Source organism: Tyto alba, unplaced genomic scaffold (genome assembly GCF_018691265.1).
Source record: "Tyto alba isolate M040663 unplaced genomic scaffold, T.alba_DEE_v4.0 Super-Scaffold_29, whole genome shotgun sequence".
In the NCBI taxonomy this organism is placed as follows: domain Eukaryota; kingdom Metazoa; phylum Chordata; class Aves; order Strigiformes; family Tytonidae; genus Tyto; species Tyto alba.
Genome location: NW_024881303.1, coordinates 14,666,672 through 14,680,796, shown reverse-complemented (window position 1 = coordinate 14,680,796; position 14,125 = coordinate 14,666,672). Strand labels below are relative to the sequence as shown.

The 14,125-nt window shown below is 49.3% G+C and overlaps 1 protein-coding gene across 1 annotated transcript; it reads left to right on the top strand.

Moving 5' to 3' along the window:
• The first annotated feature begins 4,960 nt into the window (after nucleotides 1–4,960).
• Nucleotides 4,961–13,649, top strand: LOC104356162 (extracellular tyrosine-protein kinase PKDCC). The gene is made up of 7 exons (XM_042799275.1): nucleotides 4,961–5,594; nucleotides 5,837–5,959; nucleotides 8,046–8,317; nucleotides 9,454–9,533; nucleotides 9,628–9,732; nucleotides 11,220–11,396; nucleotides 12,784–13,649. Exons 1-7 carry the CDS (start codon nucleotides 5,109–5,111, stop codon nucleotides 12,870–12,872), a joined length of 1,332 nt encoding a protein of 443 aa, XP_042655209.1. The 5' UTR covers nucleotides 4,961–5,108; the 3' UTR covers nucleotides 12,873–13,649.
• The last annotated feature ends 476 nt before the right edge of the window (nucleotides 13,650–14,125 follow it).

Here is a 14,125-nt window from a genome sequence, read left to right as displayed (position 1 = left end):
CTGTAGACTCACAGCCCCTCAGCTACAAGTACTGTGAGTCAGGGAGGCTCAGCAAATGCAAAATAAAATGACATAAGGAGGTCAAATCTAGCAAGCTCAGAAAACTTTCTACAATGCCTTCCCTTCTCACTGTCCTGGGTTGAGTGAGTGGTGGGGTTTTTTTGGTGGCAGGGGAGGGGGCTATCGGGGAGGCCCCCTCTGAGAAGCTTCTCGAAGCTCCCCCACCTCCAACTCAGCTCCACTTCTGTTTGGAAACTGAGCCCATCAGCTGCGCCTCTGTGATAACGTATTTAAGAAGGGACGTGGTGATGAGCAGTGGGACTTGTGAGGAGGAGTTGCTGCAGCTGCGTGAACACCAAGGTCAGTGGAGGAACGGAGGAAGAAAGGAGGGGGGAGGTGTGCCGGAGCAGAGACCCCCCTGTATCCTGTGGGGAGACGGCAGGGCGGCCCTCCCCTGCCACCCATGGAGATCTACCGTGGAGCAGACATTGATTTATGGCCTGTGGCTTCTGCTTGGCATAATCAAGGTTCTGTGCCCGAAGAAGGCCGGGGTCTCGTGGGAAAAGGCAGCCCCGCTGCTGTAATTCAGATCTGGGAGGATTGCAGCATGCGGGGGAGTCCCACGCCGGAGCAGCTCGGGAAGGGCTGCAGCCGTGGGAGGGAATCCAGTCGGAGGAAGGTAGTGACCCATGACGGAGCAGTGTGGGGAATGCTGCGGCCCGTGGGAGGAATTCATGTCAGAGAAAGTTTGTGGAGGACTGTCTCCTGTGAGAGGGGGACCACGATGGAGCAGGGGGAAGAAGTTCCAGAAGCTCCCCCCACTGAAGATGGAGAAAGTGGCAGCACTGACTGCACCCCCCATTCCCTGCCCCTGCGCCCCTGGGGGAGGAGGTAGAGATATCGGGAGCAGAGCTGAGCCCAGGAAGAAGGGAGGGGTGGGAGGAAGGTGTTCTCAAGATGTGGCAATGTTTCTCACTGTCCTACTCTGTTACGTGTTGTTAGTGTCTGTAATAAAAGTATGTTCTTTTTTTCTTCCCCTAACGAGTCTGCCTTTTGCTCGTGACCATAAAGGGTGATTTTTTTCCCCATCCCAGTCCTATCTCGAACCCCAAACCTGGCTCTCTGTCCCTTCTTATTGCCAGAAGAGAAGGAAGAGAGAGTGGCCGCGTGGTGGTTGGCTGCCAACCAGGCTCAAACCACAACACTCACTTAAGACCTCCATGTGGAATGTTTGGTGACAAGCCCTGCCCTGCTCATCATGCCCACATGTGCCCATGCACAAGTCCATGCAAGGTAGCAAGTATTTTTTGTCCATCTGTGAATCAGTAGTGATGGGTATTTAACGAAACGGGAAATACTGACTCAGGTATTTCCCATTCAAGCCCTGAAGTGTCTCCTGGCCCTGTCCTGCTCCACTACCTCAGCAGGGTCTGGGGTGGACATGGTCAAAGCTATCTGCCTTCCACTGCAGTGAGCAGCTAGACTCCTCCCTGACAGGAGTTTGCTCTATGTTTGACACTTCTTTTCTCCCTCCCAGGGCCCACAACACACACAAGCTCTGCTCTGAACTTCTCCAATGGTTTTGTGCCCTCAGAACAAACAATCTTTTGATCCTTCTGGTTTGGCCAGCACAGCCCCCCAGTGATCCTGGGAGTGAGACAGTATTTAGGAGCAGGGCCTCCCCCTCTTTCCAAGGGCTGGTACTGCTCCCCCTCTCTCTTCAAAACATTTAGGTGGCATCTATATCAACGAAGGAAATATGCCTCAGACCTTTCCCTGGCACTGAGGTGGACTGGCACAGAACATCTGTATCTATTGAGCTTTTTTACCTTTCTTATCATGTGCAACCTGCATATCAGGAATGGTGTCTGGCACATCTTGACTCCCAGATCATACCAGGAATTGTCAGGAGAGTGCTAGCGGCCCAGGCCTGCTCTAATGGGGAAGATCACATGTCAGTGCCTAGGAACGTATCTGGCACTTCAACTGTTCCAGTCTGTACTAGTTTGAAGACTGTCTGTCTTTAGACCCAGTCTGTACTGGTAGGCTAACCCTGCTAGCAGGCTGTTTTGTTCTAACACTGAACTTCTGCCTCTCATCCTTCCTCTTTAACTCCATGGCCCCCTCTCAGCAATTCTGCTTTCCACACATCTCCTATCCTTCACTGTGGAAACATCACCATACTGATGTCTCACACTCCAGCTGCCCTTCTCTTCTTTGATCCATCTGTAGGAATTTGGTTCCTATCCATAGTGCCCCCACACTGAGGTCCATCTAAGGGTCTTAGACTCTTTACCCCATGCTCGTGTTCTCACTGGACTAGTGCAGGAGAAGTTGTTTCTCCAGTATAGACTCACTGTAAAAATGTTAAAGAACTGCTTTCTTCTTTTCATATGGACTTTATTTAATTAAGCCTCACTCTTGCTCCATTTCCTCAGAAGATCACAGCGCTGTAAGCTACAAGCAGACACTGGAGCATCTCCAGTGCTTGAGGCACCAGCAGCGTCCAGTAAGAGATTATGCTGTATCCTCCACAAGGATCCTAGCAGGGCATACTGGTGCCAAGCACTGGGGAAGACTCCAGCTCTGTGGGGTCTTTTCAGCTCTTCTGGTAAGGGTTGATCTTTGACTCCCTCACCTCACCTTCTACCTCTTCCCTCGTTACCTCCTCTCCTCTCATTTGCACAAACCCTCCAAGGAATTAAAGGACACTCAAATGACCATGTACCGTACTCCCCTGCTACGTCCTTGCTGCAGCACTTTGCTGTGTTTCCTATTCAAGGTGTCAGCTCTGTCAGGTGAGGCCACCTCTTGTGCTGTTGTCTGCAAGAAGCCTTGTACAGCAGAGCCTTGATCTTGGCAGGAATCCTTAAGTGCTACCATAAAGCAAATAAATAATCAATCATTATTATTTTTATGTATCGGTGAGTCTTCTCTAATAGGTCTTAATATTATTACAGTGCTGAGGACAGGCTGAAATTAGATAATACTACACTCAGCTGGCATCTATTCCCTTGGAAACACAGGTAAAAATGCATTTAATAGCTCTCTAGTGACAATGAATATTCATTAATATGACACAGATGTATACTTGATTTGAAAATAAGGACAGTAATTAAAGAGCTATTAAGGTTAAAAAGCAACAAAGGAAATTCAGCTACTGAAAGAGCTGTTCTGGGATCAGCCTCCAGCCTGTATGTGCAAGGATAAGCACAGACGGCCTGAGATTTTCTACTTGCACATATCGGCAGACCATGGGCTCTGCCTTCCCTCCCCAAACTCTGTCATCTGAAAATGGTCTGGTGAATTTGGAGTTCATTTTTCCTACTGCCTTACAGAGCAACTGTGCTTCGCTGCAGTGCTGCTGCTTGTACCCTGTCTCACAGGCCGCTCCAGTGAAATTTAACTGGTGAAAAGTGGAGGGGAACTTTCTGCAGGCCTTTGGGAAGGAAGCTATTTATAAGCAATTGCTTATATTTGTTATTTCTATTAAAATATTCTTGGTGATCACCTGTGGTTGTGATGGCTGCTCTGCTGTAATCTTTGAAAATCTCCATCTCGCAGGCTGTGATATTAAAGTTGTGTTTCTCAGAGAGGTGTCACAAAGCTTCCTTTGCAGGGGTGGCTTGAGAAAGCAGCCTGAGCAGTGCGTGCTCTGCATCACGAGGGAGTCAGGGGAGAGGCAATGGCACTGCTGTACATGGAGGGAGGCAAGGATGGGCAAATGTGTCCAAGGGCAGCAGCAGCACTGCAGAGCCAAGTGGTTGCACTGCTTGCTCACAGCCACGACAAGCCCTGTAAAATCTTACCCACCGCGGCCCGCCAGCCTGCTCCTGCTGCAGGCAGAAGCTGCAGGCTTGTAGCACAGCTGGGCCCCTCAGGGTTGGGGCGGTGGTATGGAAATAGCAGCTGTGCTGGCTAGCAGAGAAAAAATGAGACCTGCATCTTCCGAACCCAGGGGTGCTGTCAGGAGGAGGTTACAGTACCGGGCTGTGCATCACCCTGCGCCCTTTCTGGTGGGGGTCTCTCAGGCTAGTTATGCCACCAAAGAAATTGTGGCAGAACCTGAAGCAAACCAGTCAGAGAGGCAGACCATTATTTTAATTTCTAACCCAGTAGCGTAAAGGTAAATAAAAAAGTGAGTCAACTCATTGGGCTGGTGTGTCAGGCCACTCAGTGAGGAGAGTTAACTGCATATTGTCTGAAGGAGAAGCAGATAAACCTCATCTGCCTTTGCCCTAAGCTAGCCCGACTGACTTTCTGCACAGCAGCACCTGGTGCAGACACATGATAAAACAGGTGACAGAGCCAAGGCGGGCACCCCATCCTGCTTCCTCGCAGGCACCTGAGGAATGCTTCCCTCTTCTGTGCAGGCACATGTGTGGCTGAGGGCAGCCCTGAGCTGGCTCTGTGTCACCAGGCAGATAGATCTCACCAAGAAATGACAAAGTTGCGTTTTCTGCCTGGATTGGCTAGTTTTGGCGGAGGAGTGTTTTAGTGAGGTTTATTCTGGAAATCCAACTCCATGCTTTAGCCAGTGTATTGCTGTTTCAAGCTAACAGGGTTTATCCTTCTCGTAAGAGAGGCTGCCAGCGTTTGCTTTTCTTAGAAACCTGACCTGAGACTGTCCAAAGGCATGGGACCGTGATATCTCAGTTCTTACTAATTTCAATCCGTTCTACATCCCTCGGATACCATCTGCGGTAAATTTGGCCAGGCCTGACGAGATTCACGCCCGCGCAACCAGCCTCCGTCGGGAGGGTAGAGCGGGCGGCCGCCGGGGCTTACCGCTCCCTCGCACCCCGGGGCCACCTCGCCCCTCCCAAACCCGGCTCCGCCGCCACCCCTCCCCTCCCGTCCCCTCCCCTCCCTTCCCCGGGCGGTCCGGGCCGCCCCCGCCACCCCCTGCCCGAGGAAGCGGCTGCCCCGGAGGGCCGCGCTGTGCCGTGCCGGCGGGGGTGGGGGCTGCCGGGCGCCCCGCAGCCCCGCCCCGCCTCCCGGGCGCCGCTCGGCTTCCCCACGGCGGCGGAGGGCGGGCGGCAGAGCGGGCGGCGGCGCGGCCGGAGCCCCGGTGCGGCGCAGCCCGGTGCGGCGCAGCCCCGCTCCCCATGCCGGCGGCGCGGCGGGGCGCCCGGCTGAGCGCGGCGGCGCTGCTGGCGCTGCCCGCCCTGGCTCTGCTGGCGCTGACGGCCGGCGGCGGGGGCGGCGGGGGGGGGCAGCCCGGCTCCCCGCAGCCGCTCCCGCTGCCGCCGGGTTTGCGGGAGGAGCTGCGGCAGAGGCGGCGCGACCTGCGGCGCCTGACGGCGGCGGGCGGCGGGGAGGCGGCGGCGGCGGCGGGCGGGCTGGGCTGCGGCGACCTGAGCCTGGCGACCAGCGTCAGCGTGCTGGGCTGGGGCTTCACCAAGGTGGTGGCCCGAGCGGCGCTAGCGGGCGGCGGAGCCGTCGCCGTCAAGTCGGTGCACGGGGCGGGCCGGGAGGTGCGGCAGTGCGTGCAGCGGTACCGGGCGCCGGCGGGCTGCCGCCGCCTGGCCGCCTACAAGCTGATGAAGGAGGTGACGCTGCTGCAGCGCCTGCAGCATCCCGGTATTGTCCAGGTACATTGCGGGGGGGGGGGGGGGGGGGCGGTGCGGGATGTGCTCCCTCGGTACGGAAATTTTTCGAGAGGAGGGGGGGTGCTGGATGTGTTCGCTCGGCATGGAAATTTTTCGGGGGGGGGGGGGGGGGGTGGTGCGGGGCACGGTGCTGAGTGGATCCGAGCGTGTTGCCCCCCCTCCCCCCGACCTGCTGGCGCGGGCGGCGGCGGCGCGCTGGCAGTCTGTCCTTTCCCTCCCGGCAGCTGCACGGTCAATGCTATGACAGTAGCGGACATCCCGACATAGGGGTCACAGCCATGCTGGAGCTGGGGTCCCCCGTGGAGATGATTCAGCTTCTGCAGACCCCCTGGGAGGAGAGATTTAAAGTAAGAAAACAAAACAAAGAGAGTTTTATCAGTTCCTTTTAGACCGCAAACTGGGTGAATGCGAAGAGCCCGTGGTGACTGCTGGGGCAAACGGGATTGTCATGCTGACACTTTGTTTGCTCCCGCAAATTGTACTTAAATCGCTTTGCTTTCACTCCTTTTAAATCACATTCAAATAGCCCCATCCTGGTGTCTCTCCTTATATTCCTTCTCTCTAGAGAGATATTAAAGAGCTACATCTGTGAGGTGATGGCCACAACATCCTGCTCGGGGCTGGAGTGGCCTTTAATACTCAGTATTACGCTTTATTGCTAGTTTTCCCTCTATGTTGTTCCACTCCACAGAAGGGCTTGTGTAGCGAAAGCCACCTCACCGCACTAGGAGTCTGTTGTTTTCTGTGTATTACCTGTTTTAGGCAGCGAGCTGAGCAGCCTGTCTCTCCCATGTGTTTGTATGATGTTTCTAATCTTAGCCCTTCAGGTACGACTCTAGTACAAACACTGCTAAATTGCTTTCCTCCTGCTGTAGGTGCTAGAATCGTATTCCTGTTAGTGAGATCTGCCTTGTCTCAAGAATCCTGCATAGAGACTCTTAAGATCCCCAGGAACATAAGTGACTTACAACATAGCACTTATTTTGATTATAGCTGGTATTACAGTTTGCCTCAAGATCTCAGCTGGGGGCTCACTACTACTTGTCTGGTTCCCAGGAGGAAAGAGAGCATTAAGTGGAAGCATGGGTACCTTAATGTCAATAAGAAATGCTATGAGCAAAATAAAAACACAACAAAAGTCCCAAAATAAAATCCCTGCTTGCATGAGGTCCTTAATGTTGAAGAGGAGCCTCTCCATCCAAGCCAGATGGGGAGTGTGGCAACTGAGCTTGCTCAGCTATGGGACGTGAAGCTAGGATTCTTACAATTGCTTCGCTAATCAAGTTAAAATAGCATCAGAGCTTCCAGAATCATTTCTCTTGGCCTGTGGAGTTCCACTTCTGCTTACAAACTATTTCATACTGTCTTCTACATAGCTTTACCAGCACTTCATCTGCTCAAATGTGCCAAAATCTCCTGTAGAGCTAGAAACCCATGATGCTGGATTAGCTGGTGGTGAGGTCTGGTGCGGTGGCATTAAGAGTTTCATAATCTTTTGACTGATAAAGATACTAATTCAGAATTTACACTGGCACTATCTAGTCCTGTTTCCTAATTAGGGTGTCTAAATGGATGGGATTCCCCTCTGATGAGCCACATCAGATACCAGCGATTGTGTGAGCTGTTCCAAGTGAACAAACCCTCATGCCTGCACAGATCACTATCAGAGGCAGCAAGGGGTGGCGAAAGTCTGTCTGGCACACCTACCTGGTGATACAGTTTGTCTGATGCCAGGGCTCTGGGTACTGAATGAAAACTGCTGCAAAAAGCTACTTGAACAAAGTGCTGGTTCAATATAAATGCACTCTTCTAGCTCTAGTTTGTTCAAAAATCGTTTAGCAAGTTTTCTGCTGGATCAGGTATTGTCTGACATTTCTCTGCTGCCAGAAAGTTGACATGAAAGCAAAAAAGCTGGAAATAAATACATTGGATGCTTTGGCTAATTCTTCAGAAGCACGATTGTGTGCCCAAATTCATACTGCTGAGTGATGCAGCAAGACATGAATCTGGTATTAATGACCATGGAGCCTGAGTCTGTATGGAGCAGCATGGGGGAAGGGAGGGGAATGTATTAATTCTATGCCAGTGTGGGAAAAAACCCTTCTGATTTCAGCTAGCAAATCAATATAGCTCCTGAAACATGAAGGCTGCTATTGTTTTCCTCAAAGCCTCCTCCTCTAGTTCCTCTAACTGCAAATGTCTCTCTTCATATATGCACATTTTTAAAAAATGTTGCTAAACTACTTACCAGTCAAATCCTGTGGTAATGTTGATAATAAATTTTGTAGCATTACACATAATTACCTTTTAAGTAGTATATGCGCTTTTTTTTTGCCTTTAATTTCATTGAATGCCCTCCCCTTTGTTCTACTTCCAATTTAATAGCTGTTTTTCATCTGTTTTTCCCATGCATATTCATCTTCTCTTTCTCAGATTTGCCTGAGTCTTGTGAAACTGCTATTTTACTTGGCACATTCCCCCTTGGGTTCAATAGTCCTCTTGGATTTCCAGCCGAGGCAGTTTGTTATGGTGGATGGAAACCTAAAAGTGACAGACATGGATGATGCCAGCACTGAGGAACTGTCATGCAAGGAAGATAATGACTGCACACTTGACTTCCCTACAAAAAGCTTTCCTCTCAAATGCTCTGCAGTTGGGAAGTGTGAAGGAATAAATGAAAAGAAGAATCTTTTCAATGCATATCGGTATGTTGAGCAAGATGGGGGGAAAAGTGGGGTGGTTCAGCTCACACACTGCCATGTAGCCTCTAGCATCTCACATTTCTTCCATGCAGTGATTCTTGCTCACCTCCGTCAAAGGGTACTTACAGATCGCTTTGAAGCAAGTTTATTTTCCTTATAAGGCAGGAAAATAGTGTAGTTATTGTCTGGTGAGAATTAAGGCATCTTTCTTCTGCTGCTCCCTTTCCCCAATGCCCTCCAGAAACTTCCCCCAAAGGTTGCACCTGTGAACTTACTGTTTGCCAAACAAGCCCTGGCATTTGACATCCATGGCCTGTGTTTGCTGAAAACAGTGGCAGCACGAGCTGCCTGCCAGAGCCCACCAGCTTTGAGCCCCAGTTGTTGAGAACAGGCTGACTAACTCTTCCCTTGAACTCCCAGTCTCCCTATGGAGACTATGGACACCTATGGAAGAGAGATGAAATAGGTGATGGGCAGTGGGCTGAGACTGCAGCAGCACTTTGGGTAGCCACCAGCTGAAATCATGATGACTTCCACTCACTGTTGATGCTTGGCAGGTCAAGTACCGGGGGGAAGCCTTGGCAGCTGGATATTTACACAGAAGGACTTAGTAAGGGAGCCTGAATTTTCAGCATTTGGTGTTGAAGGGCAAATCCCTGAATAGATTATTGAAGCCTTGCAGTGGCGCATTTGTCTCTTGCAGAATGAGAGTTCTCTGGAAGGTTCAGGGAATGAGTGGTCCGGCCTGTCCAGGGGCAATAAGAATGGCAAACCTTTTCAATGCAAGAGCAAGGTCTTGCATGGGGCTTCTTTTATGCAGGTCTTTTTGGGGGTGGGAAATGTATTGCTTAGTGTACAAAAATAGCCCTTGGGAATGAGGGAAAGCTCCCTTGCACGAGCCTTTGCAAGGCAGATCTCGCGTGGTGCTTGACAGCCTGCTGTGCTGGAAGGGCCAGGCTTTCAGCCCAGCTCACAAGAACGGTCTGTGAGATGCCAGCAAGGTGCTCAAATGTAACTCAAGAACCAAAGCAGACTTACTAGTTACATATGGATAATTGAGTCACAGGAAAATGTAGACAACTTAATCAGTAGGGAAATTAAGCAACTGTATTCTAATCAGTCTGTGGGATTTTTTGCAGGTATTTTTTCACCTATCTTTTGCCACACTCGGCTCCACCGGCTTTACGGCCCTTTTTGAGTGATATTCTGAATGCAACAGGTACCAGCTAATACTCATAAACTTCTTTATTAGAAGTCTCTAAATGGTATTTCATGGGATTACTCATCTTTGTAATCTTTTTCTTTAAATGTAGGTGATTTACGATATGGAATAAATGAGACCCTGAAAGCTTTTGAAAAGGTTTTACATATGTACAAGTCTGGGCTCTATCTGCAGAAAAGACCTCTTCTTTTAAAAGGTAACATAACTACTGAGGGAGTGAAGAACTTGGTAACTGGTCAAATTCTGATCTGCCATACAGTCAGGTGGTATATGGCCACTAGGAAAAGCACCAGAAGTACCTTTTTTTTTTTTTTTTTGAGCAGCCTTTTGTTGTTTTTTTCATGGGATCTATGCATGATTGCACTGTTTTGCAAAGTAAGTGCAGTGCAGACAGTCTGGCCTACATACGGGCATTTGTTTGCACTGCTTCTAATACTCTTCTCATAATGTGCATCAGTGTTTCAAGTTAATATATTTGGGATAGCTTAAGCAATTAGACCAGAGTAGCAAACTGAACGTCTCCTATCTCTCTTCAGTGTCATCTTATCCTATGGACTAATAGGCCAGTTTTCTGGGCTGATATTGAAACTTGCCATTTCACTTGGTGGCTTTTGATGGCTGAGCACAGCTTATTATGGGAATGTACAGTGGGGAGGTGACAACACTGAGATGGGTGTGGCAGAGTGGCTGAGGCCTTTGTGCCCTCTAAATTTCTTCTTTCTGAAGACCACCCTATTGTACCTGCGGATGGATAAATGAGCCTTTATGAGGTGCATTGCTTTGAAAAGGACCCATTCAGTGGTAGAGATAAGGCTAATCATAAGGAAGGCTTCAAAAGTCTAGTGGTTACTGAGGCTTTCATTTTCCTGGGCGTTCACTGGAGATAGTGGGGTGGTGATGGTGGCTTGTGTAAGGAAATCTCTTTACATGTGGAAGAACTGGAATTTGTACCATTATGAACAAAAATATCTGGTCGTTTGCACTGAAGGACCAGCAACTTAAACAGGAATTACTAGAATTTTCCAATAACATCTGCCTGTTGGCTTCTCAGCTGGCCCAGTAGCAATGTGCCAAAATGATCACCATTCTAGAAGTGTGGGAAGGTGGGGAGAGACTCTTAGCTGTCAGTGAGCAATAGCCTGAACATCACCTGCTCAGGCTTGTCAAGTCCTTTGTATCCCACTGAAGCAGGATCTGGCCTCCCTTTCCCCTCACTGGGCTTCCTAAATCTCCTGTACCTATGGGTGGCACCATGATGGGTGGGTTGACACATGCTGGATCTATGATGAGCTGGTTCTGCTGTTGGGACTGAGGTGTAGGAGAGGCCATTGTGAGGTTGGCTTCTCTGGAGAAGAAGTAGAGGGTCTGTGGGTCTGCACAGCAGCCTCCCCCTCTCACCCATCCCTGTGGTTGCTCCCCTGTCTCTTCACCCTTGAGAGCTCTGCCTCCTTTCATATCTATGGGGAGAATTGGTGTCCTGTGCTCCATAGCAGAACCAAAAGTCAGGATTTGGGTTTCTTTTAGTTTTGCAGCTCCACACATTCCATCTTAAGCAGGTCAGTTTAATCACTATCCCATTTCCTTTAAGAGTTTCACTGAAGTGCAGCATGCTAAGTGTGTAGTGTAACTAGTCTCTGAAAGTCTCTTAAAGAGTTTCCCTAAATACCCTCTTTCTGTTCCCAGACTACATCTCCCTAAAGGGCTTCCGAACAGCAGAAGGGGAAGACTACAAGTGCTGGCCCTCCTACAGCCACCTGGGGTGCCTGCTCTCCGTTCACAGTGCTGAGGAAGCCGCCGCAATTTGTAACTCCCAGTTGCAGTGTCGAAGTTTTATCGTTACCCAGCGCAGGACGTGGACAGGTGAGCTTGGGCAGATATACCAGGATACTGCCACATGGAGCCCCTGCTTCCTCAGTCACGAGTGGGGACGATGCTGCTGCTCTCCTCCGTAGTGCCTTGAGTCTACGAGCGCATATAAAAGCTGCCCTTCCTTATTCTCAAGATGAGATAGCTGCTGCAGTGGGCATCCAAGGATCCCCTGACTATTTCTAAGGAGACGCGAGAGAAATTATATTCTCCTCCCACACCTTCTTTCCTCTACAAATTTTGCACAGGACTGCTAGGTATCATTAAACAGTTACTTAGTTCATGCAGGAATGGCTTCACTTTGGTGTTAGGCTAAACAATTCATGTGGTATGTATAGTTTGCAAAAGGCTGTGGGGTTTTTAGAGATGAAAGAATCTATGTAAAAGAAGGTGGTTCCTATTGTTATAATTGAAGGAATCACAGCTTACAAGTTGTTATCCCCTTTATCAAAACTAAAGCCCCAAACCAATGGATTTCCAAAATGACCCTGTAATTAGCTCTGATTATAGCTTCTTATGTCTAGCATGTTTTCAGAATTACTATAAATTACCTCATTTAGCTGACACTTCAATTGTGGGCTAAATTGTTACTTAAAAGTGAAACACTGAATGAGGTAAATGAGTGTTTTTACTCACGGTGGTGCTGAAGAATTGTGTCTTGTTGGCTCAAATTACATTTAAAAAAAAAAAAAAAAAAAAAGGCAAAACTACCAAAACGGCAGCTTTTCCATGGGTTTGTGTGCAACTGGTGTGTGACTAACTAGTGACACGAGCCCTTACACCGATGCAACATAAACCTCTTTGAGCTGGTTTCACACCAGCCATGGATTGTGTTAGTTTTGCCTAACGCATCGCATCTGGCTTCCTCGCAGGGCGGCTGTTCCCTGGCAGGAAGGAGCCCTGCTTAAAACGGCAGTGGGGGTGCAGAAGCAGCAGCACATGGGACAGAAGACCCTTTCTGCAGTGCCTGGCTTGGATGCTGATCCCTGCCATCCCACACCATGCCTGCAGCCTGTTAACGTTTCCCTCAGTTTTTCACAGTGCGTCTTTGCAGCCAAAGATGCCAAAAGTGCGTGGCTTAAATGCCAAGTGCCTAACCTTGCCAGTTGGATTAATGGGAGCTGTGGGAACATGCTAGTCCCTCTTAGGGCACCTTGGTAAAGCAAAGCAAGATGTAAAAGCCTCTGAGGCCCTATTGTGTACTCCTTGTGCACACTCAGTTAGCATCTGGAGTTTACTGGAAGTGTAAAACACATCTGTGGCAGGATGGAGTGACCCTCTGCTGAGCAAGCAATGTGTTCCTGTGTCTTTTGCAATAAATAGCATGAGTCAAGGTGAACATACCTCCTTGAGTAAACTTGTGTTTTTATTTCCTTTCCAGGACGCCCACTTGCCTTGTTTCAGAATAGCGTGACTGATTTAATACCGGATGTTAACGCTGTAGTCTATATTAAACGATCGACTTCCTGAGGGAAAAGACTTTAAAAACAGCGAGATCACATAAACTGATCCTGGGAGGAACAAACCACTGGGGAGAATTTCATCTGCTGAAAAGAATGACATGTTTTATTTTGCTTTGGGATGGGATCTCCCTGCTGGCTCAGATAGAGTCAAATGCTGCTGCCTCCTCGATCAAAGCTCGGATTTCTCATTCCAGCCCCGCTAGCTTTTTTATATGTTCCCACACTGCTGTACTGCCTAAATGCTCCCAGTTTTAGTCAAATGTCACTAGACTGTGCAATACCTAGGCTTGCTGCTTTAGTAACCGACTTGTTCAGCCAAGAAATAGAAATAGCTGCAAGGGATCTGGCTTGGGTAGGCTTAGTTAGTTCAGTCACCTCTGAAAACCTATGGATAATGCACCTCGGAGAGGGCAACTGCTCCTTCTGTAGCTGCCTACCAGGATTTCATACCACTGCAAATGTAAAGGACTGGATTTCAGATGGGGCCAAGGTTGCAGGGTTGGGATCCATTACCAGAGGTTGATGATGGGGGTGGTTTTCCAAGAAGGGTCCTGATTCAGTTCCTTCCAGGTCAGGGGAGGGAGGTGGTATATAAGTCAACTCTGGAACCAAATGTCTGCATGTTTGGATGCGGGATTTGGCTTTGACCCTATGTGATTTGTAATGCCAGCTCCCATGTATCAACCTTGAAGGTTTTTCTCTGTTACTTTCCATGAAAGAGCGAGACATTCAAATTATTTATGTGCAAGTTGTGACTGTATGATAAAGAATGACTATGGTTAAACATGCTGTGAAAAGTCTTTCTCTAATTGTCTAAGTCTTTACTGCAACCAAATGAACAAAGGCGTTTCCCACCTTCAGCTCACCTCTCATCATTATCCACTCCTGAGGACAGCCTGGGAGTGCTCTAAGCAGTGTATGAATGTGCCTGAGCCCCTTGAACTCTTAGGTCTTGGAGAGTGCTCTGAGGCTTACAGGTGTAGAAGAGACAGTCTGGTCCCAAGACCCTCCTGCATCTGCCCTTTGCTAAAATTGTAATGTGGCCTCTGAAAAATAGGTGGGGCTTAGTATAATTTGAAACTGTAAGAGATGGCAAAGTAATGTGCCGCTGGCAGGAGTTCTGGGAAGCAGTGACCATACTGTACCTCTTCTGCTGTAGCAGGGGCGGGGAGAGCCCGAATCACTGCTGACCTTGCGCCTTGCGGGCGAAGGTCCCAGGTCTTGTGCCAGAGAGCCATGCTGCAGCCTCTATGCGATGCC